Source organism: Ostrinia furnacalis, unplaced genomic scaffold, assembly GCF_004193835.3.
Source record: "Ostrinia furnacalis isolate ACB-3 unplaced genomic scaffold, ASM419383v2 OfSCF1734, whole genome shotgun sequence".
NCBI lineage: Eukaryota > Metazoa > Arthropoda > Insecta > Lepidoptera > Crambidae > Ostrinia > Ostrinia furnacalis.
The window spans coordinates 78,629-101,783 of NW_021131973.1; the positions used below are offsets into that span (position 1 = coordinate 78,629).

The window sequence follows — 23,155 nt, forward strand, 5'->3', positions numbered from 1 at the left end:
CTACCGTGCCCCCAAATATTTTAGTTTTTCCTTGATTCATACACCAAACACTACTTATATTCCAAATTTGAAGCTTCTAGGTCTGCTAGAAGTGCCTTAGAATTTTGATGATCGGTGAGTCAGTCAGTCAGTGAGTCAGTGAGTGACAAAATTAAGTAACTTTGACCCGTTATAATTCTTAAACTACTGGTTCAAATTGAATGAAATTTTAAATATACCGTGTCTTTACAATGCCTGCATAGCTAATGAAAATTCAGCCTTCTAGTTTTATCCACAACGAAGTTACAGGCGCGTAGGCGGTCGAAAATGGCCTGAATTGCTTCGAGAAAAGGATGGTACGGCCGTGCCGCTTTTTTGCTCGACTTGGTGGGGGCACTGCCGTCCGTGTCCCCAGATTAAAATATTGTAAAAATTGCAAAAAATGCGCATAAAATAAAAACTACCAAACCAAATTTCATGTTCTTAATAACCAATAACGTTAATTATATGTAAAATATCGTTATAAATGTGATAAATTTTTAAACGTGATTTGACATTTGTTGACAGCTTGTGTCATCTGCAGATTTTTTTATCTGTGTTGTCAATTGGCTGTGCACGAAGTCGTACGCGACGAAATACGGAATTTTCTATTTTTATCCCCATTACAAGTTAAATACAAACATTTATGCAGTCCGACGAGGAGGACAGCGCTCTGCATTCATGCTTCGATTCGCTGAAGAGCGCAGTCATGGGCTGTTGTTATAGCATTTGCCATAAAGAATCGGATCCACAGGTATGTAATTTGAACTAGTTTTACGCGTATTTTGCGGTGTAGCGCATATCTAGTTGCTTTCTTACCGCATCGTTGTGCTAAACGTGCATATAATGCGGTTTTGTAGGTTTTATTTCGTTTTCATTGGTGTCATATTGGCGCCTGTTACTAATTTCCTCTGTAGTGACATTTGGCCTTTGTTATCTTCATTTCCCAGTTGATTGGCTTATTATCAATTGTTCTTTTTATTTAAAAATGTTGCTGTTTTTAACGCTTACTAGTTTACCGGCATTGTTTTCAACAGGAGTACAACCAAACGAGAAGTTAACTTTGTTCAGTTGCCTTTCTGTCTTGCTGTTGTCAGCTTTCTACTTTTGTGCTTAGTTATGCTTGTACTAAAAGATAAAAAGGTAGGCGTAATTGTGTCTTCATTAGAGCATAAAATATGATATGTTCATGATTAAATTTACTAGTTTTGTTTTAATAATTTTGTGCAAACTGGTTTAGCACACTTTATGAATTACCAAACATGTGATTTCACTTTCCAAGACTTTCATATTAATTATTATAGTTACAGCTTTAGTTTGGAGGAAGTGTTACTGTGATGATAGTTACTTAAAATGTATACAAATGTGTGAATGTTGATGTGAAAATTAAATGAACAAAGGACACATCTAAACTACAAACTTTCTAGTCCCTGTGATTAGGATTTGAATGGTTAAGAAAAACAAATGCACCGATTATCATCATTCATCGTACGTTTACAGGAGAACATAGTGAATGAGCGGACACATTTGCTAGAAGTGCCTGAACAACCGCAGGAGACGCCGGTGCCGGTGGCATCTGCATCCACCCCACCGAGGAAGCCAGATGAGCAGAGTGCACTCAACAGGATACTACATGAGACTGCCACGTAAGTATTGACTGATAACCTAATATTATTTTATGTAAATTGTCCTATAAATATAATATTATAGTGAAACCACAATTAATTACCTTTAATTCTTTATCTCATCATCATCTGTTCCCTGTTTACCTTTTTTAGTCCTTTCAACATCTTTTAATTGTTAAATATTAAAAATTAAAAATTAAGAAGCCTACGAGGGAAAGGATTGTACAGTGCACCAAAAGCCTGTTGCAGATTTAAAACCATTTTTTCATGATTAGAAATACAAAACTAGTGTTTGTACATATGTAACAGAAAACAAATAATTACCTCATTTAATAATAGCTATAATAGGATAAGAGCGTAATATTTTAACTGATATATTTAACTATGTTTATAAATAGTGGGTAAATAATATCTCCAGTTCCACTGATAAGTTGTGCATATGGCTTTTTACTATCAACCTTTTTACATCAATGTTAATAATAGTGTACTTCAATTTAATTTATATTGCATATTGAATGAATTAATGTGTGAAAGTATATCGCAACAATGTTTAAGAGTCATCCTCAGTTGATTGTTATTATGAATCTTATTGTTTTAAGATAAAAATATAATGAACATTAATTTTACTTTGAGAGCAGACACAGGCTCTTGAGACAGACTCTTAATCGCGGGACCCTTTGCACATATCCAGTATCCTAAGTAGAAAATAGGGTTGGTAATGGTTATGTGTAAAAGTGCAGCATATAAACCTGTTTAAACTTAAGCTTAAACCACAACGAAATCGCATACGATTCGTTGACGTCTGCGCCGCGCTAGCGCATTGTTCAATGAGGGCTATTGTTGTAGTTCTTTCTTTCTTTCATTCTTCGGCTGACGTTTGAGTGTTATCGGTACACCACGCTAAATAAATTGTCCATGAGTGCACACGCACATTACAGTAATGACGCTCGGGTTGCTCGGATCAAACTCCCCGCACCCCGCGCTTCCCTCGACCAAAAAATAGTGGGGCGCGTCTTCGTGGATGACACGATCTATGTTTACCTATATCCACAGTTACACGATAGACGTAGGAATTCATCGTCATTTCAGCCACAGGACGTCCACGGCTGAACATAGGCCTCCCCCCAATGCTTTCCATTTTGATCGATTGGTAGCGGCCTGCGTCCAGCGCTTCCCTGCTACCTTTACGATGTCGTCGGTCCACCTTGTAGGTGGACGTCTCACGCCGCGTTTTCCGGTACGCGGCCTCAATTCCAGAACCTTTCTGCCCCATCGGCCGTCAGTTCTGCGTACTATGTGCCCTGCTCATTGCCACTTCAGCTGCTAATCCGTCGGGCTATGTCAGCGACTTTTTGTTTCGTTTATGGATATCCTCATTTCTGATTCGATCTCGCAAAGAAACACCAAGCATAGCCCTCTCCATAGGACGCTGTGCAACTTTGAGCTTCTGTATAAGGCCTATAGTGAGAGGCCACGTACGGCACGTACGGACGGCACGGAGACGTAGGAATTGCCAAGAAAATAAATAATTATAATGTTTACCTGTATCCACAGCAACGTGATAGACGTAGGCGCTCTCGGGCCGTACGCGCTCGAACCAGGCGCGTACAGCGAGCGTGTTCGCGCGTACACAGCTCGCGTGGCGCAGGCGCCGCAGCCGCCGCCGCCCGCGCCACGCCTGCTGGCTGACGTGCCGCATGCGGAGCGCGCCGCGCTGCTGGCGAGGCCGCCGCTGCCGGCGAGTGATAGGGACCTGGTAAGTTGTTCATTTTGAACGGTTTCCAACAAAGCAAAGAGATGAAGTGGTTTCCGAACTGAGCAGAGAGATGTGGAAAACAGAATCTGATTGGTCTGAATCTAACAAAACACATCTCTTCTCCGCTGTGGTGGAAAGTGGGCCTAACGCAGGCAACCCTCGGGCTAGATTCTTATCAAGAACAAGACCATAATACCACATAAAAAGTTAGTAAAAAAAACCTGGGACCAACAAATGACTAGGATTTTGAAGTTGGCTTACAGAATTTTGTTCTATTTGAGCTCAACCTTACCTTCTTGCAAATTAGACACTCACAAGTTGCTTTGGGGTCACAAATTATGTGTGTTTTAAACGCTTCATTTCAGAATTTAAACTATAGATGTGCCGTTTGAACGAGGTCTAGGTTTTTGTACATATTTTTATTTTGCGTTTATAAAGAAGGAACGGTGTAGTCTAGACATAGATATAGTAAAACCTCTAAACCAACTCCTGTATAATAACGCCTAAAAGGTCAATGAAATCATCGAATCAACCTCCCATTTACAGATAACGAATGCCGTCAAGAAAGCGGCGGCAGCCATCTCCGAGCTTCGTGTGGAACACCACGAGGACCTGGTGGTGCCCTTCCGGGTGCCATAGCAGCGGACCCCTTCGTCGTGCGAGGGCGACCGCCGAAGCTACTGACGGCACCCCAGTGGCCCGTGGTAAGACGACTATTCGATAGAGTGAATGGAACGAGTGAACCGCAATGTTTGCGTTCATTCATTCTGTATTTATGAGGTTTATCTGTTATAATTCGGGGATAATTTCAGATCATTAAATGAATGAATGAATATTGACTCGTTCATTCATTTGATATAAAGAAGTTTGAACTTTATCTGGTGTTGTTTGGTTACAAATTGTAAACATAAATTGGATTTAATTGAAAAAGTTAAATGTTTAGCAGATACCAAAAAAAAAACAATGTTTAAAATCCCATAAAAAGATACATTTGTTACCAAACGATCCATTAAATTACGGTTTGACATTTGACTTTCACCATGGAATCACTTTTCATTAACTTTCGTAGTGATGTGCCGAATTGACTACTGCAGACCAGTTTTGATCGATAAATAATTTTACCGTACATATGTTGAAGGACTTAGATTGATCGGCGGACAACCTGTAACTTAGCAATCGATCTCAAAACTGTAGTTTTTAATGCAAATCAGTCATACATTATTGTAATTGAATTTACAAACAGTAGGTAAGTATTTATCAATAAACGTTATCAATGCAATTAAACATGTTTTGTTGGTTATCGTAATGACCACGTTGGATGTAGAGCAATGTTTTTGTGTTAATTTGGTTCAGATAATTTTTTGTTTTGACGAAGTTCTTTAACTTTTTTCATAAAAAAATTAAAACGTTCAGCACATCACTAATCGTGTAATACCGTCTCTTTCGAATCGTCGGTTTTAGAGATGGATAGAATATGTATTAGCTTTTTCACGTTACTAGTTGAATGTATGAATGAAACCACAAGACTCAGGCAGGAGAAATTTTCAAGGGGACAATTGTTTCAGAGACATTTTACATTGTTGTGCAACATTTCTCTTCTTCCCCTCCTACTTTAAAATCACGGTCATTGGTTTGTTTTTAAATATTTTAACTGTCTCGAAATCTTCATAATACCCTAGTGCCATTTTTATTTCAATTTTCTCAAAACATTTTATTTTTAAGATATAAAAACACTATAAAAGCGGTATATGAAGTGCCAAGTTCAATCAAGCCAAAACTAAACAATCCTAATAATACCAGTTTTTATAAACGTCCTTCATTTAAAAATATCTAGCTAATGGGCGATTTTTCGACTGCCAAACAATTTAAGTCATAAATTATCTTTGACAATTATGTCATTAATTTCATTTGAACAATGTCAAACTTGCTCTATGGTTAAAATTGTAGTGGCACTTGAATAGTCGACCTTGAGCTAGCGTGTACTGGTATAATATGTTTATTCTATTTATCCTTTATTAATAATCATTAATCATCCTGTATCATCGTGTGTGTAATAGTTTTAAGTTTTTAACCAGTATTTTCCTTGAAATACCTTTTATCATCATTAGTTCTACTTCTCCTACTTAATATTTATTTATCACTGTCCAATTTGTAGACCATCTTGTATTAATTTAAAACAGCACAATAGCAAATAATTACTAACATTATCATAAGTTTATTNACGATAGAGCCACAAGCCCAGTAGCGGACGTCCAAAGGGAAAAAAGGGGCAGAAAACCTGCTCCCTCAACTATTGCAATGAATTTAGACCTCAGTATCCTCCTAAAATTCATAAAGCCATACGATGGCAGTAGAGAAACCTTAAACTCTTTTATCATAAACTGCAACAACGCCTACAACTTAGCCACGGAGACCCAAAAACATATAGTTTTTAAATACATATTATGCCAACTTCAAGGGAAAGCGGAAGTCGCGTGCTCCATAAAAGAATTCACCAATTGGGAACAATTGAAGGAATTCTTGAAAACCCAATTCAGTGAACGTAAACATTATGCGCACCTGCTAATGGACCTCCAAGAAAGTAAGCAGGGCGGTAATGAAAACGTCAGCCAATACGCGCTCCGAGTCGAGACATGCCTGTCCCAACTCCTGACGGAGATATCGTTGTCGCAAACTAAAATCAAAGAAATTCCTGGTAGGACAGCCGCAATGGAGGATCTCGCTCTCCACCATTTCTTAATGGGATTACATCCCCGTATCTCCAATATAGTGAGATGTCGCTCACCATCAACCCTCAACGAAGCCGTAAACCTCGCCGTATCCGAAGAACGGATACAACAGACTCTATACAAAAAACCTGTTCCCGACCAAAGACCCAACAACAATAACAACAATCGATTCACGAGACCCCGTCAGAATTTCAACAACCAACAACAAAGTTCTCAATCTCAATCTCAACCTCAACCTTCGGGTTCCAACTCCACTGTCGTATGTCGATACTGCAAAGCCCCAGGGCACACTATCGACGTCTGTCGAAAACGAGAATACAATAACAGAATGAGGGGTCAAAGGCCTCCATTCAACACTCCAAATCCTCAGTTCCGTAGGGTCAACTTCAACCAGGACCAACAGGAGGACGACGAGGGTCATGACGAAGTTGACTTCAATCCCTCAGAAAATTTAAACGAGTAGTGGACTCCCGGCGGTGTCCCGCGAGTCCAAAACGCAAACCAACTCTGATTCCAAACGAAAAGACACCCACTGCATCCACTGTATCCACCGTATCCACTGTATCCGCCAAATCAAAGGCGACCGCTGTATCCGCTGTATCCGCCAAACCAAAGGCGACCACTGTATCCACTGCATCCACTGTATCCACTGTATCCGCCGAACCAAAGGCGACCGCTGTATCCACTGTATCCGCCAAACCAAAGGCGACCACTGTATCCACTGCATCCACTGTATCCGCCAAACCAAAGGCGACCACTGTATCCACTGCATCCACTGTATCCGCCAAACCAAAGGCGACCACTGTATCCACTGCATCCACTGTATCCGCCAAACCAAAGGCGACCACTGTATCCACTGCATCCACTGTATCCGCCAAACCAAAGGCGACCACTGTATCCACTGCATCCACTGTATCCGCCAAACCAAAGGCGACCACTGTATCCACTGCATCCACTGTATCCGCCAAACCAAAGGCGACCACTGTATCCACTGCATCCACTGTATCCGCCAAACCAAAGGCGACCACTGTATCCACTGCATCCACTGTATCCGCCAAACCAAAGGCGACCACTGTATCCACTGCATCCACTGTATCCGCCAAACCAAAGGCGACCACTGTATCCACTGCATCCACTGTATCCGCCAAACCAAAGGCGACCACTGTATCCACTGCATCCACTGTATCCGCCAAACCAAAGGCGACCACTGTATCCACTGCATCCACTGTATCCGCCAAACCAAAGGCGACCACTGTATCCACTGCATCCACTGTATCCGCCAAACCAAAGGCGACCACTGTATCCACTGCATCCACTGTATCCGCCAAACCAAAGGCGACCACTGTATCCACTGCATCCACTGTATCCGCCAAACCAAAGGCGACCACTGTATCCACTGCATCCACTGTATCCGCCAAACCAAAGGCGACCACTGTATCCACTGCATCAAAGTCAACCACCGTATCCACTGTATCCTCTGAATCAAAGTCAACCACTGTACCAAATGCAAAATCCACTACACCCAAGCGCAGGCCTTCCCTGACGACTCCGCTAACTGACAAAAACACACAAATTTACGAAATATCATTTGATCCCTCAATCAAATCGTTACCACACGTTGTAATCAACACAGCCGCTTCCGATATGCCATTGTCGCTTTTAATTGACACAGGTTCTTCAATAAGTCTACTCAAAAAGTCGTGTATCAAACCTCAAACTCCACTGAACGAGGAAAAGCTCAAACTTAAGGGCTTTAACTCTGCTGACGAATCCGTCCCAACGTTGGGCTCACTTAATTTGGCGCTATACTTAAAAGACAAACCCAAAGTTTCCATCAAACACAAATTCCACGTAGTGGGAGACATTGATTTCCCCTACGACGGCATCGTGGGTAACGACCTCCTTAACCAATTCAATGGCAGCATCGATTTCACGCGCGAAGTCCTGAAGCTTGGAAAACATATCCTGAAGTTATTCTTTACGGATCCTTATTACACCGTTCCAGCACGCTCAGAGAAAGTAATAGAGTGTTCAGTTTCTAATCCTGACCTTAAAGAAGGTGTCATCCTAGATCAGCATATATCTCAGAACCTACTAATATCAAACTGCTTAGTAAAAGTCAAGGAAAATGATAAAATTAACATAACAGTCGCCAATACTTCAGAACAACCAATAAATATCAAAACAAATCTCAATCTTCACCTGGAACCTCTTCATACCTCTGCGTATCCTGTCCATACTAGTAGACAAACGACATCCAAACGAACCGAAGAAGTAATAAATTCACTCAGAGCAAATCACTTGAACCAAGAAGAGAGAGATGCTCTTATAGATCTCTGCTCCCAATACTCAGATATATTCCACTTGCCAGGCGATCAATTAACTTTCACCACTGCTCTCGACCACAAAATCAAAACTACAGTCGACGAACCCGTTCACACCAAATCCTACAGATTCCCAGAATGCCATAAGCAGGAGGTAGAATCGCAAATCAACCAAATGCTTGACCAAAACATTATCGAGCCCTCTTCATCGCCGTGGAGCTCTCCCATATGGATAGTTCCCAAAAAACTAGATTCCCAAGGAAGACGAAAATGGAGAGTTGTCATCGACTATAGGAAGTTGAACAACATCACAATAGGCGAAACCTATCCCATTCCCCAAATCCATGAAATCCTCGACCAGCTAGGCAAGAGCAAATACTTCAGCACTCTGGATCTTACCTCTGGCTTCCATCAAATTCTCGTATCTCCTGAAGACGCACCCAAAACCGCGTTCTCCGTCCCTCAGGGGCATTTCCAATTCAATAGGATGCCATTTGGGCTTAAAAATGCGCCATCCACCTTCCAAAAACTCATGAACAACTGCCTTTCTGGCCTTCAGGGTACACGATGCTTCGTCTACTTAGACGATATCGTCGTGTACTCACCTGACCTATTTTCCCAAATCGACAACCTCAAAATCGTCTTCAACAGAATCCGTAGTTTCAATTTAAAACTCCAGCCGGACAAGTGTGAGTTCCTCCGGAAGGAAGTGGCTTACCTTGGCCATATCATCAGTGAAAATGGCGTTAAGCCTAACCCCGACAAGACCAACGCTGTAACAGAATTTCCAGTACCCCAATCTCCAAAAGATGTGAAATCTTTCCTGGGTTTAGTTTCCTATTATAGGAGATTCATATCAGATTTCTCAAAACTAGCTAAACCCTTAACTTCCCTCCTTAAAAAGGACACGCCTTTTAATTGGCAAAACGAGCAACAACTCGCATTCGAATCCCTAAAAAACAAACTTGTCTCAGCCCCGATTTTAGCTTATCCAGACTTTACACAACCCTTCCTTCTGACTTGCGACGCTTCCAACTATGCGATATCCGCAATATTATCCCAAGGTCCAGTGGGACGAGACCGTCCCATTGCATACGCATCTCGCACTCTCAATAAGGCGGAATGCAATTACAGTGTGACTGAAAAGGAATGCCTAGCAATCCTGTTCGGCACTAAAACGTTCCGACCTTACCTCTATGGAACCCGTTTCACAATCATCACAGACCACAAACCCCTCCAATGGCTNCGACAAAACCTCTCGTTAATCGCGAAGTGAAATGTTGTAGTACTTGCGTATCATCGCCGGGTGATCGTCAAAATACTAAAAATATGCAACAAAGTCGCAACATTGAATGTGAACTGATTATGAAATTTTCGAGAACAGGAAACAAACTGTATGCTCAGATGTAATCAAAAAACACACTGGACAGTAAAACAATCAATGATATCCGTAAAGTTATTAAACTTCTGTTGCTTGCTGTTGCTTGCTGAGTGATTGGTGGAATTTGACATATCTGTCAATGTCATGTCAAAAATAACCAATCATGCAGCATTTGGACCTCGGGTCTACGTATTGCCATCTGGCGGATTTTTCAATCGCGAAAACCCTCATTGAAAGAAGTTTTTTATTTTCTTAAAAATAAACAATGGAACAATACGTAAGCATAATTGCATAAAAAAGTAAAATAATTTCGTTTAAATAAAACCGACTTAAAATTAAACTGACTCCGAAAAAGTAAACACTAACCCCCTTATTAATAAAACTTACACGCTCGTTGATCAGTGTTTTAAAGTGACGTTTAGTATGGAAATGTCATTTTAAAACAAATCAACAACTGTGTAACTTTTTATTAGTAAGGGGGTTAAAGTAGAAAAATAAATTTACGTTATCTCCAATATTGTAGAAGTTATCGCTGGAAAACTAAACAAAGTATCGTATATTTTTTATTTAAAATTAATCAGTAATCGGAATAAGTGAATACTTAAAATAATATCGATTAAATTTACAGATTATTGTCTATGACTCACATGTTACGGCACTGATGTGTCAGAGACAAGTCATAGACAATATGGAGATAACCACAGATATGGATGAGATAACACATGTGGGTCTAGACAAAGTGCAAATTATAATCGCAAACCAGTCGATGGTGGTCGAAAAGCCCCTTTTTTGTATGGAGTTTTGACGGATTCGATTTTCGATTCGATCAAAAAGTGCGTTTTGTCTAGGGGGGATGATTTTAAACGTCAAGTCAATTTGACAAGTCTCACAAATTTTCATCGTCCACGTATTTTGCTAAAATAAATTGTTTCAAAGATTGATTTCAAACTTGTATAAACGTGAAAATAAAGTTAGTTTCATGGGCTTGTTAAATAATGTGTATGATATTATGAACACGTAAGTGATTATGGTGTAATTGTGTATGAAAGTGTTTGTTTACATCTCTGCTGGATTCTAAAAAATCAAGGTATAGATGACCCACGCTGAACTGTCCCGCCAAACTCAATGACAGGGGGGCGCTACCATCGTTCAACTATATGGTTTCCAACATGGCAAAAATCGAAACTAGCGATCCGGTATTGACGGTGGCGCCCCACTGTCAATGTCATGCATAGGACAGTATAGTATTTTGGAACTTTATATACGTTGCCGAGGCGGACATTTTGAACAAAATTTAATTTATAATAAACGATCAAAATAATTATTTTCGTCTTTATTTTCAAGAAATCCACATTGAAAAACGATAGGGGAAAGGTTTTTACATTGCACAAGATAAATATTTTTTACCTGTTAGGTGTTTAAAAAAGATGTCTCTGAGTAATGGCCCCGAATGTTTTTAGCTCAATAAATTTCGAAAGCCACAGCAAATAATATTTTAAATCCATCTATCTCTAATCTTTATCTCTCGCCAAAAAATCGTGTATTTTTTAAAGTCGCAATCTGCAATGTGCCAGGCGGCAACAGGTGGCAGCATTCAATGTTGATTGTTGGGTTCCTTCCTATTCAAACGTTCTTTCCCTTTCTTATCATCGTCTAGTCCCACTTTTACTCAACAGAGTCAACGCAAGTAAGAAAGAGAAAGAAAAACTATCTTTTAACTCTGCTGACGGCCGGCATGGTGCAATCCCGTATACAATACAATACAGCCAGTCAGCAGAGGATTTTATTTTGTACTGCCTAACTGCTTATGTATTACCACAGAATACATAAGTATTACTTTGCTCTATGCTGTATAGTGGTAGTCTAGGCATGGAAATGATTGCTATTTTTCGTTCATTTTCATTTCATGAAATGATGATTTTTATTCATGTGATTTCACATGTGAAAGGATGATGGGCACTTTTCTATGGAATCTGGGCGTAAAACCAACAGAAATGTAACTACTATTATTTGTTAGGACTTAGTATCAGAAATATATTTTTATATAAATAACTACCAAAAACTCCCGGGTTTGCTTGGAAATTGACATAATGTATAATAGTAATAGGTGCTTTATTGCGCTAACAAAAAATATTATTAATTAATATATCTACATTTATACATTAAGTTATTTATCAATTATTATGTCCAACAGTTCAGGAGTGGGGCCAACAAAATGGTATATAATAAACCATGTTCTACATTATGAGCGTAGGATCATACCTAGGTACCATTTAGAGAAATGACATGAACGAACACAGTCATATTTCAATATGATTTCTACCATTTAAGTTGTAGTGTTGTCGCATAAACGATCACGGATCGATTATTAATCGATACTGCCAAATAATGATTTATCGATTAACAATTCGATTAATCGATTTTATTGATCATCATCACTATCATTTGATTGTTATCGATTGTTGTCGATTCCTTATTTTCAGCAATATAATCGATTTATTGCAATCGAATAATCGATTATGATTTATTCGGTATACATACTTACTAAATCGATATAATGGATAATTGGATAGTAAGTATATGATACAATACTCTCAATATGATCGATAAAAGCAATCTAATTGGGCTAATACTATTTTTATTACCTTAATGTGATGTGAAATACTATGGAAACTTTGCATATTCAACTACCTCTATCTCCGTATCCCCACGTATTTCAGGATTGTTGTCGTACTATGAATTGAAGTACTAGTATTATAAGCTTTAATTTAGTATACTTTTTGTTTCTGTTGGTTTAACGCCCAATATGCCCATCATCCTTTCACAGGCAATGATTTTTATTCGCAGTGTTAAAATATAGCTCTTTCATATAATGTGCTACTTTTAATGAAGTATGAATTATGATGAACGATTGCTATTAGCTACCTATATTGAATGTGACTTAATATCTGTTTGATTTTATGTCGCACAACAAAAAACAAACAGTTCCACAGCACAGTATGTATGCAACAAAACAATCACTAACCGCGCGACTAGTGAAAAATCATTCATTTCATCTGCCTGCTATCTAATGAAATCATACGAATCATGACAAGGAAATCTAAACCTTACTCCTTTGAGTTTAAAGTTCATATTTAAAATGCTCAGTTTCGTTCGTCATCACATCTCTTGTCCTTTTCTAACACGCACATGATCAAATCATTCCTTCTTACTCGCTCGGTCACTTAGCAGAGCAGCGCTCACGGACTTCGCTCGAATGAATGAATGAAATTCATGTGATTCGTGATTTCGTTGACTGCGAAATTATAGCAGTCTATGTGAAGAAAAATAGCAGGTGTGATTAATGAAATTCATTTCATATGATTTTTCACCTGCTATTCATGAAATGTTCCATGCCTAAGTGGTACTGTGGAGGATTCAATCATTAAAAAATAAACTGTCAACTGATAGTGCAATCAATACTACAGCCTGTCATACCTGCGCGGTGCAAATTAGAAAAATAAATCAATAATCTTTTCAACTGAATGTACTGTGTTTGTCTTCAAAGAAATTTGAATTTCACAAAGGTTCAGTATTACATCAATTGAATCCTTATGCGTTTGTGAAAAAGTTTAAACTAGGTTTCAAAATGGAAGTGCAGTTCGGGCCCAATCCGGTAGATGAAAAGGTAATTTTATTCCATAAAACTTCTAATAGCTACTGTAAAGGCATACTTACAGAAATTTCTGAATTCTTTACCCATTGCATTAGAATTTATCTTGTATTGAGTTTGAAGAGGTTATAATGGGTCCAAAACTGCTATTTTCAGAACTTGGTATTTAAATTTCAACGAAAAATTAAAGTTTTCAACACTGAAGATCCATTACCCAATAGAGGCTACAATCTAGTGGCTAGCAGCTCAAAGTATGGGATCGTTTTTGTAGCATCCCCTGATGGTTATTTGTCGGGTAAGTACAATATGAATGTTTGTTTCTATTGCAGTTCAACAAATCTTTTCTAATTTATGTGTGGGTGTGTTCTTCAGACACACCTTAGCTTAGTTTGGGATAGATAGTAGAGGTTCACAATGAATTTCTGACACAGTATAATATTTTTAATTAAAATTTTTGCATTGTAAAATGTATTTATGTCACAATATCACAAGACCATTCAAAATGATCAAGTCAATAATAAAAATACAAAACTATTAAGTATGAACAGTTAATTATATTTGTTTATTCAGCTGAAAATGTATCAAATTTCATAATTTTTGGTAATGCATATCAATATTAACTGGTCTTTTGCATTATTTTTTTATTTATTTTGTGTTTCTACAACAGCCTATAGTCTTAGTGAGCTTATTGATAAGTCCAAAGATGGCTTACATCTCACTGTCAAACTCCAAGAGAAACCAACACACATTGCCGTGAGCTGTGACAATGAGCTTTTGGCTGTTACGGGAGGCCAGCTCTTGTGTATTTACAAGGTCACCGACTTCCAGAACCAGGTTAGACATTATTTTGTTATATTTTATAAGTGTTGTTTTTGTAAGTTATTCTTGTGAATGCTACAATGTAACCTGAGATGCCTGCAGTATCTTTTTTGTAAATAGTAGTAATGGATTAACGATTATCATACTTGGGATAATTTAACTGAATTTCACCTCATCATTTTCAATTTATTTCAGAATGTTTCACCATCTCTGTCGCTCAGATGTGATGTCAGCCCCTCTACATTTGTGTCGGCTATGCAATGGAACCCATGCATCCCTGATTCTCTAGTGATTGTGTTTTTCGATGGCACATTACTGGCTTGCCAGGCTAGCACTTCTCAAGTTAAGAAAGTGCAGTCTAAGGGGAGGTAATAAAACTCATAACACACTCATACATTCCTAACTGTTATTAAATTGTCTGTTCACAAATTATAGTCATAAAATTTATTATACATTTATGTATAATATGTATTTGTAAGTTTGGTATCACAGTTATTCTCAAGTTACTGATATGGTTTAATCCCTGTTTCTGTTGATACTGTTATGGTGCGTCCACACTGGGCGCACGGGCTGTCGCGGCACACTCGACATCCTGATCACTCAAGAGCAGGGTGAGCAGGATGACCAGCGCGGCAGCGTGCCGCGCGAGCCCGTGCGCCCAATGTGGACGCACCATTAGATTAAGTGAGCTGCCACATCCGCCGGTGTGGCAAGGCCCTAAATTTCACTACTATTTGTAAAATATTGTGTTAAAGTGTAAGGTCAAATTGTGCTTCTTGACTTTGATTTTACATGTGAAAATAATATTTCTTATATCATTCAATAAATATAATTTACATTTTACAGATGTCTTTGCTGGAGCCCCAAAGGCAAGCAATTTGTAACGGGCAACAGCGACGGAACCCTCACTCAATATAAGCCAGATCTGACAGCCGCTAAGTCTGTGCCTGCCCCTAAGCTCTTTGAGGGCGCTCCACTAGAGGCCTTGGCTATATACTGGATCTCAACTTTCCAGTTTGCTGTGGTCTATAAGAATGCTACTGATAACAGTCGACCTGGTGAGTATCAATAAAATCCTAAGATATTGTTTTTGGGTAGCTATAATATTCTTACATTTTTACTCTTCATCATCATCATTTCAACCACAGGACGTCCACTGCTGAACATAGGCCTCCCCCAATGATTTCCACATGGCCCAGTAGAGGCCCCTATCCAGCGCCCTCTTATCGTCGTCGTCGTTTCAGCCGAAAGACGTCCACTACTGGACAAAGACCTCCCCCAAGGAATTTCACGAAGACCGATCCTGCGCCGCTCGCATCCAGGCACCTCCCGTGACCGTCATCAGATCACCCTCTTATACTCAGCTTTAATGTTTTTTAATCTTCCAAAATGTTGGAGCATCTTTGTGGCCCTATACATAAGTAGGTAAAATGATATTGTAAAATTAATAAATTATTTCTTTACAGCTGTAACCATAGTAAACACCCCAAAAGCGGGTCAAGCAACGTGCTTGAATTATGAAGATGTTTGCTATAGCACAGGGTCAAACAGGCCCTGGTATTACTATTTATTGGGTCTTGCTCCTTGGTAAGATTTAATGAATTTTAATTATTTACCTTCTTTACATTCCTCTAGCAAATAACCTAAGGCCAGCTTTTTAAACGCCTCTAGAAAATTGAGACCAGTCTAGGGAAACACTTTCTGAAGAATATGTCTTGTATAGTTGCATTTGTCTTTTGACTATCTGTATGTTAATCTTTGTCTTCCTTTCAGGAACTTAATATTGGCTTCGTCATCGAATGGAATGGAAATTGCAACAGTAGCGTCAGCTGACGGCACTAGCTGGGTGCAGTGGTCTTTGGTAATTTATAATACCTTTATTTAAAACAAAGATACTGACAAAATTATAAAATAACTAGCTGACGCGGCGAACTTCGTACCGCCTTAGCGTAGAGATTTTCTTAATATTTTTTTCCGTAAGAACCATCCTTGGACTTCCACAAACATTTTAAAAAAAGAATTATCGAAATCGGTTCAGCCGTTCACACGTGATGCCGTGACAACGCGAAACGGGTTTCATTTTTATATATATAGACTAGCTGTGCCCGCGACATCGTACTGTTACATCCCTCTGATGTACATAAAACCCCTGATGCCCAGAAAATCCTGCGGCATCAGCATTTTTGCCCGAGTTGGCTCGCCCGCTTCACGGGCTCGCCAGTTCTTCGCTACCACTCGTGCGTGACGGCTGCCTCTTTCAAATCCAATCATTGTATTTTATTTTAGCTAGAATAATTAGCCTTTTTTAAAAAGACTCTATCAAACCTCGGCCTAACATTGGTGGCAGCTCAAGGGATTTATAAAATCCTCGGTACCGCGTCCGAAGTATAGTATAGTGAACAAACAGTGTGTGTGCAAGTGATCCAAGTTCGAACTCAGAATCTCACCGTATCTCACTGNCCTCGGCCTAACAGATTGCTATGCAAGAAATGTTTTTAACTTCACAATTTTCTTTTTAGTTTCCGTCACGTTTTGATTTTCATACGCGTCATCAGTAACATCGTGATCGTAGCAATAAGGTTCTACTGCTTGGCTTGGCTTGTGCCTGAAGGGCCGCTCAGGTGGCCTGAACACGGCTCGCCATCCATTGTGAATCTGCAAGGAGTACGGTTACCAACGGATTCCACCTTCATAAAACCGACTTCGAAAATGGAACTACCCCATAAACTTGCAATGAATGAAACATTATCACAATTCTGACTGGGAAAAGCTTACAAACATAAATCAATTGGTGGCTAATAAGGAAATCGGCAACTTGATAGAGTAGGTACTCGTACAGTGTTAGACCTTTACGACTGTGGTAGGTGTAAGTAATTGGTACTTGAATAAAAGTCGCCTGTTATCTTACCGCGTCTTTGGAATGCTGTCTGCTCAGTTTTTCAAGCTGCCATCTGTGCAATAGAATGTAATTGATACTGACATTTACTTGCAATATTTTATATGAAACGCTCGTTCCTAGTAATAGTACGTTTTCCAGTAACTTGCCTTTTTACAAATTGCTCTTTTTGTGTTTGATATAAATATGGGTTATGCAAATTTTCGCCATAAATATTACCTCCTAGCTAGCCTTTCTATTTTATTTTATGTTTTTATATAACAAAAAGAAACTACATTTTATATTGGATGAAAGTCACAAGAAAAATACATCATGGCTATGAACCATAATGAATATTTATCAGGTTAACTTTGGGTAAGAAGATGCATACCAGGCAATGCGTTGTTGGCAGCTGAAGAAAAAATGCAATTTAAGAATGCAGGCACGTCTACTCTTCGTTATTATTATTGCATAAGGTCGTGAGAAAATAAGCGATATTAATTAACAAATTGTTAATAATAACGAGCATAAATAGCAGTGGCATTTATAAAGTTTCCAGTCATAGTTAACGGCTTGCTTATTCTAATTACGCTATACTCAGCATTTACTCAATAATGACCAGTGTTCAGTTTTATTGCACTTTACCGTCCTAAGAGGGGCATTACTTAACATTCATAGAGCATTACAAGTCTTGAATCTTCGTATAATTAAATTTTAAATTGGAGCACTGTTAGAGGAACATCGGAAAATATTATGAATTGATTGACGATGATTGTATTTCCTACATAGACTATATACATATTATGTATTACTTTTACGTTTACACAATAAATTCGAAACTGCGAAATAACTAAAATATTTACGTTTAAAAAAATAGCATCCTACTGGGAAATCAACCGCAAGTCGGGCTAACGAATTTAGTATCTTGGAAAACCGAGTTATATGTAATACAGCGTATTTTTGTATGTATTAATAGTTGGTAATATGAAATAGTTTATAGCAATTCAGGTAATGCATTTTATATCTAGGATGGCGTCATGAACAACATATTATTATGGAAAATTTAAACGTGCCTGCCATGTTATACTTCGCATTGAATGAGGTCATGTCAGAAGATGAGTCTAGTCACATATTTTATTATGTTTATAATTATTGAAAATAGATATTAGAATATTTGCCTGTATTTCTAACATAAGCTTTAATGGGACAAATACAAAGCGATGACTGATTTAATCATAAAATTTGATTATTTAATTAATAAATCAAATGGCGTTAAATTACTATTCATAATGTTGTATACTATTCATAACCTATAACGCTCGCACACTGCGTACAGACGTGAAGCTAATGGAACTCGAGGAAGAATTGAGCAGGTTACGGTGGGATATCGTAGGATTATGTGAAGNCCCCGGCCTAACAGTCCGTTGAGAGACCACACATGACGCAACCAGTTTGAAACTTTCAGTTTCAGTTTCATTCATCAGAATCATCACAAAGTTGCAGTTTCGTTGCAGTTGCGTTTCACCGTCTGTTCTGGGCCTTACAGTTTCTGAGATTTCGTGATGAGTGAGTCAGTCAGTGACTCGACTACTGTACATTTGCACTGTGTATGCGACATGGCACTTACGAGTACGTGCGTATATCCACGGACGGGGAAAGTTGGAATCGACAGATTTAGGAAGGAAGTTTGTTAAAATGTTTATTGATGGAAGCGGAGCAATTGAAAGTGTATCCGAGGCTCCGGCAAAATGACGCGTATTATTGAACTCGGTACTTTCTTACTTCCAACTTTGCAGTATATTTTTTTGTTAAAATTAGTAATGCAAAACCATAATTATTCTTCAATCTGAGATGAGATGAGAGCCTCAAGATGATTTTAGAATAATAATTGGTAGTAACGCGTTGGTAGATGTCATTATTACTACACTTCAGACCCATCCAGAGTTCCTATATTCGATTCCCAGTGAAGGCAAAGTTATCGGCACTAACTTATAAGTAATCTGGTTGTTGGAGGTTGTTGGTCGATTTTGCATCAAAAACGTATAGTCTGCTATATCGTCGTCTGTACAACAGCAAAAATTTAAGTCAAAATCCTGGTATCAATCTACTATTTGTTCACTATTGTTCAATTATTATCTATTATTATTGTCATCTGACACGACTGAACCATACGGCTTGGTACGGTCTCCTACGCACGAAATCATATTTATTTTCTTTCGTACCCTTGACAAATCCAACCATATTTGCCGCAAAATAAAATGCAAGACCCGAAATTAAAATTTTGCCTCATCAGGGCGGGCTCATCAAAAAGTTCGTAAGCAAAATAACGGCCTGGTAATTGTTACAAGTGGAGCACTAATTATTTCGGCAATCAACCCCACCTAACCACAGACAAGATAGAACAGTATGTTTTGAATTTACGTCGGACATGAGGGGTGGCGTTTGTGATTTATGATGAAGTGCCCATAATATTTTTTTAACCCTTTCTTTGAGTTAGGAAATTGGCAGAACAAATGCCAACTGTGCCTACTTCTTTGCTGTATTCATGAGGATGTGAGTTCTGATCATGAATTTTATTGCAGTGTCGACAAAGCAAATTATAACGTTGTTGACCATAATACTACTGATTTCACTTACCTTTTACACACAAAATCAAAAATATTATTTCAAACAAATGATATTGTTTGTACCTATACTGTACTGTACACAATCTTAGCAGTGAATTTAGCACAAGACTTGCAGGTATGTACTGCAGCAACTGATGATTTAAGTAGATATACTCACGCCCGTATTCACAAACATTACTACGAGGTCTCACAGTGCACGTGGACGCACAGGGTGATACCAGATGCACGAACCAATCACAGAGCTCTGTTCAACTCTGTGCGCCTGATTTGCTGCTTCACTTAAGCAACTTCGTTTCTGAATACGGGCGTCATTCTATGTACAATAATAATGCTTCTTCCACTGGCTGTTCAATTTGTGCTGTGGCACAACTAAGCAACTCCAAATCCCTCCTTTGCCCCGAAAAAATCTTAATCATCCAACTTGATAACAAACGCCTTTCAACTTTGCACAACAGTTTTTTTCTCTTTGATGAAAGAAATTGTATTCGCACTTTCGTGAGTTCAAGTTGTTTGCATTTGAGTTTATAATTTACTAGGTAGCTCTCTTTCTTCTCAGCTACTACTTGGTAACGAGCCTCTTAAAATAGGTCTTACATGTATTTGACTTTCACATAATCGTTCCTTTCATTTTATTTACATAATTAGAGCAATATTTGGTAGTCCATTAGGTGCAACGTTCATTTCAATCAAAGGATACCCAGTGGACAAAGGCTTTCCCCAAAGCCTTCCACAATGACCAGTCCTGCTTTATTAACATCCAGATGTTTTCCATGACCTTGACCAGAGCATCAGTCCATCGAGTGGGAAGAGACCCGAAAACTTTTCTGCCTCAACGTCCATCAGTTCTACGAGTTGTGTGCCCCGTATGTGTAAGGATTTAATGTCCTCAAACTCAGGGAACAAAAACATAACCAAAACAAACCATGAATAAGCCAAAGCTTAGTTTATATTAACAAATCCACTCATATATCTGGCCAAACTGCTTGTAAAAGTACTAAAAACTAGGAGGATTCATAGATTAATTCCACATTCTGCCCTCTGGCGGCAAGCGTGGAAATTAATGTCTTAATCTTGGAAATTTATTCATTGCAGCCCGTGGCGTGCCCAAATTAAAAATGCCCATGGAATGTAATAAAATAAGCGCTGGTATAATTCGTTTCCTTTTATTATATTTATAGTTTTATAGTGATGCTAAATTGCCAGTTATCTCCCCAAAAACTGCTACTGTATTATGTTACCTATATACCTGCGCTTCTACACCACTCAAGCGACCACTGAAACCAACGTTGTGCTAAGTGGGAAGACTTTTCGGCTAATAATTTGTCAATTTTGGAATTCTTCTGCATATGCTAAAAATAAATTTCTATATATCCTACTATCTATTCTGTTCAATAAGGCTGGGTTGCACCATCTTACTTTAACTTTGACAAACGTTAAAAATCTGTCAAATTCCATACAAAAAGCACCGGTTATCGTTATAGCTACGGTCAAAGTTAGGTGGTGCAACTCAGCCTAAGATTCATGTCGAAACAAACACTTTAGAAAATGTTTTTTTTTATAAATTATTAAAATTGAAAAATGAATTAAGGCCCTAATAATACAACAATGAAAATAAGTAGAATTAGTCTGATATTTTAATATGAAACCAAAATTCACTGAATATTAACGTATCCAGTTTTTGTGGGCACACCGTTTCGCGTAACGCGTTAAGTGGGACCTCAATTATTCTTCTGAAATCGGTCGTAAGTTGTAAGTCGCGAGGCAAAGACAAAAACTGGACCACCACATTTCAGGGGCGAACTCTCCGGAAACCTATTTTTAACACCCCTGTCAATAAAACTGCGGGGCAAATAAACCGCTGAAAACACAACTTGGATAAACTATAGAATGTATTATTCATGCTAATCACTATGAAAGAGTATTTAAATAGCTTGCTTTTAGATTTGAAATTGGGCAATTCATAATTTTTTAAATTGTGGATTTTCCATTGAAGTAATATTACTACGTAGTACATTATAACTCAATGGGATTTTCAAAAGTTTTTACTGCTCTCGTTATCATAGAGTACATTGAGCATTCTTATCCGACTTCAACAAAAAGAGGAGGTTCTCAATTCGGCTGGTTTTTGTTTTCTATACGTACACCGATTATATTTATAAGTTCGACAATAGCCCCACATTGTGGTCAACTCACTTCTAATATAAACACGTATCTTCTACGTTTAGTTTATAAGGATAATCGAGATTGAGAGAGTAGTAAATATTGGTACACTACAAATTACTTTTTAATAAAAAGTACTCCAATTTTTACACTTTCAAGCAATAATGTCATCAAAAAATACAGACATCATTACAATTCCACAAACAAGTCACAAACAAAAAACAACTGCCCACAAAACTTGCAAAAAGGCAGGGGCGGTCAACCGCTCGCGCTGTTGCGCCCTAGAAACCTATTTTTAACACCCATGTCAATAGCAGTTCATAAATAAGCGCAAGGAGCTGGCCAGTAAGTAATGAGGCAAACGTATAGTGTGACTGGGCGCGCCGTTAATTGATTGGTGGGCGCGCCGCGATGAGATCTGCAGTTAACGTGTGGGCGTGTGTGTAAACACGCTTGTTTTAATGGAGAAAGTGGAGGTATACGACCTTATTACTAAAAAATGTTATTTCTAAGGCATTTACCTAACCCCATACTTTACTTGAATTGTCATCATTGAAATAGGTTAAGACTTATTGTAATTACAGAGTGAATACGTAAATAACTTTATTAAGGATAATTTATAATTCCACCAGTTGGCCCGGTGAACTTCAGGGTACTCTACCCTAGCACTACCTACCGGGAATTTTGTGTTTTCAAACGATCTGACGTTGGGCCGATTTGGTTGAAATTTTGTATGTACTCGTATTCCTGATACGAGTACATACAAAATTTTAACCAAATCGGCCCAGCTGTTTAGGAGTATTAGGTAACAAGCACACGTACAGAATAATTTTAAAGATAACCTTTATTTTTTGTTTCAGGTAAATCAACTTTTGCCGTTATTCCACAAGGGTTTGATAATAAGTTGTAGAAGTTGTTATTATAACACTGCCAAAGTATAAACGAATGCAACTTTGAGTGTCACGCGACGCGTTTTTTGCGGTATCTCTAGCACGCGTGACATCTAAATTTTCAATGATTATGTACTTTTCAACCTTACTAGCATAATGATAGGACTTATTTTATAACACGTATCTCACGCAAGCTTGCATTTTACTGCCACGTCTTGTAAGTAGCTTTTAATTTGACAATTACTGACCTTGGTTGCACAGTGTACCTATAAGTTAGGATTACTAAACTATCATAATTA

General features: G+C 38.4%; 2 protein-coding genes across 2 annotated transcripts; both read left to right on the plus strand.

Moving 5' to 3' along the window:
• Positions 1-560: 560 nt before the first annotated feature.
• Positions 561-4,317, plus strand: LOC114353536 (ragulator complex protein LAMTOR1-like). The gene is made up of 4 exons (XM_028305576.1): positions 561-772; positions 1,519-1,664; positions 3,198-3,399; positions 3,946-4,317. Exons 1-4 carry the CDS (start codon positions 665-667, stop codon positions 4,036-4,038), a joined length of 549 nt encoding a protein of 182 aa, XP_028161377.1. The 5' UTR covers positions 561-664; the 3' UTR covers positions 4,039-4,317.
• Positions 4,318-13,262: 8,945 nt separating this feature from the next.
• On the plus strand, positions 13,263-22,907 carry LOC114353532 (nuclear pore complex protein Nup214-like). The gene is made up of 8 exons (XM_028305570.1): positions 13,263-13,500; positions 13,642-13,780; positions 14,153-14,319; positions 14,500-14,672; positions 15,151-15,362; positions 15,771-15,891; positions 16,078-16,165; positions 22,827-22,907. Exons 1-8 carry the CDS (start codon positions 13,462-13,464, stop codon positions 22,905-22,907), a joined length of 1,020 nt encoding a protein of 339 aa, XP_028161371.1. The 5' UTR covers positions 13,263-13,461.
• Positions 22,908-23,155: the final 248 nt, after the last annotated feature.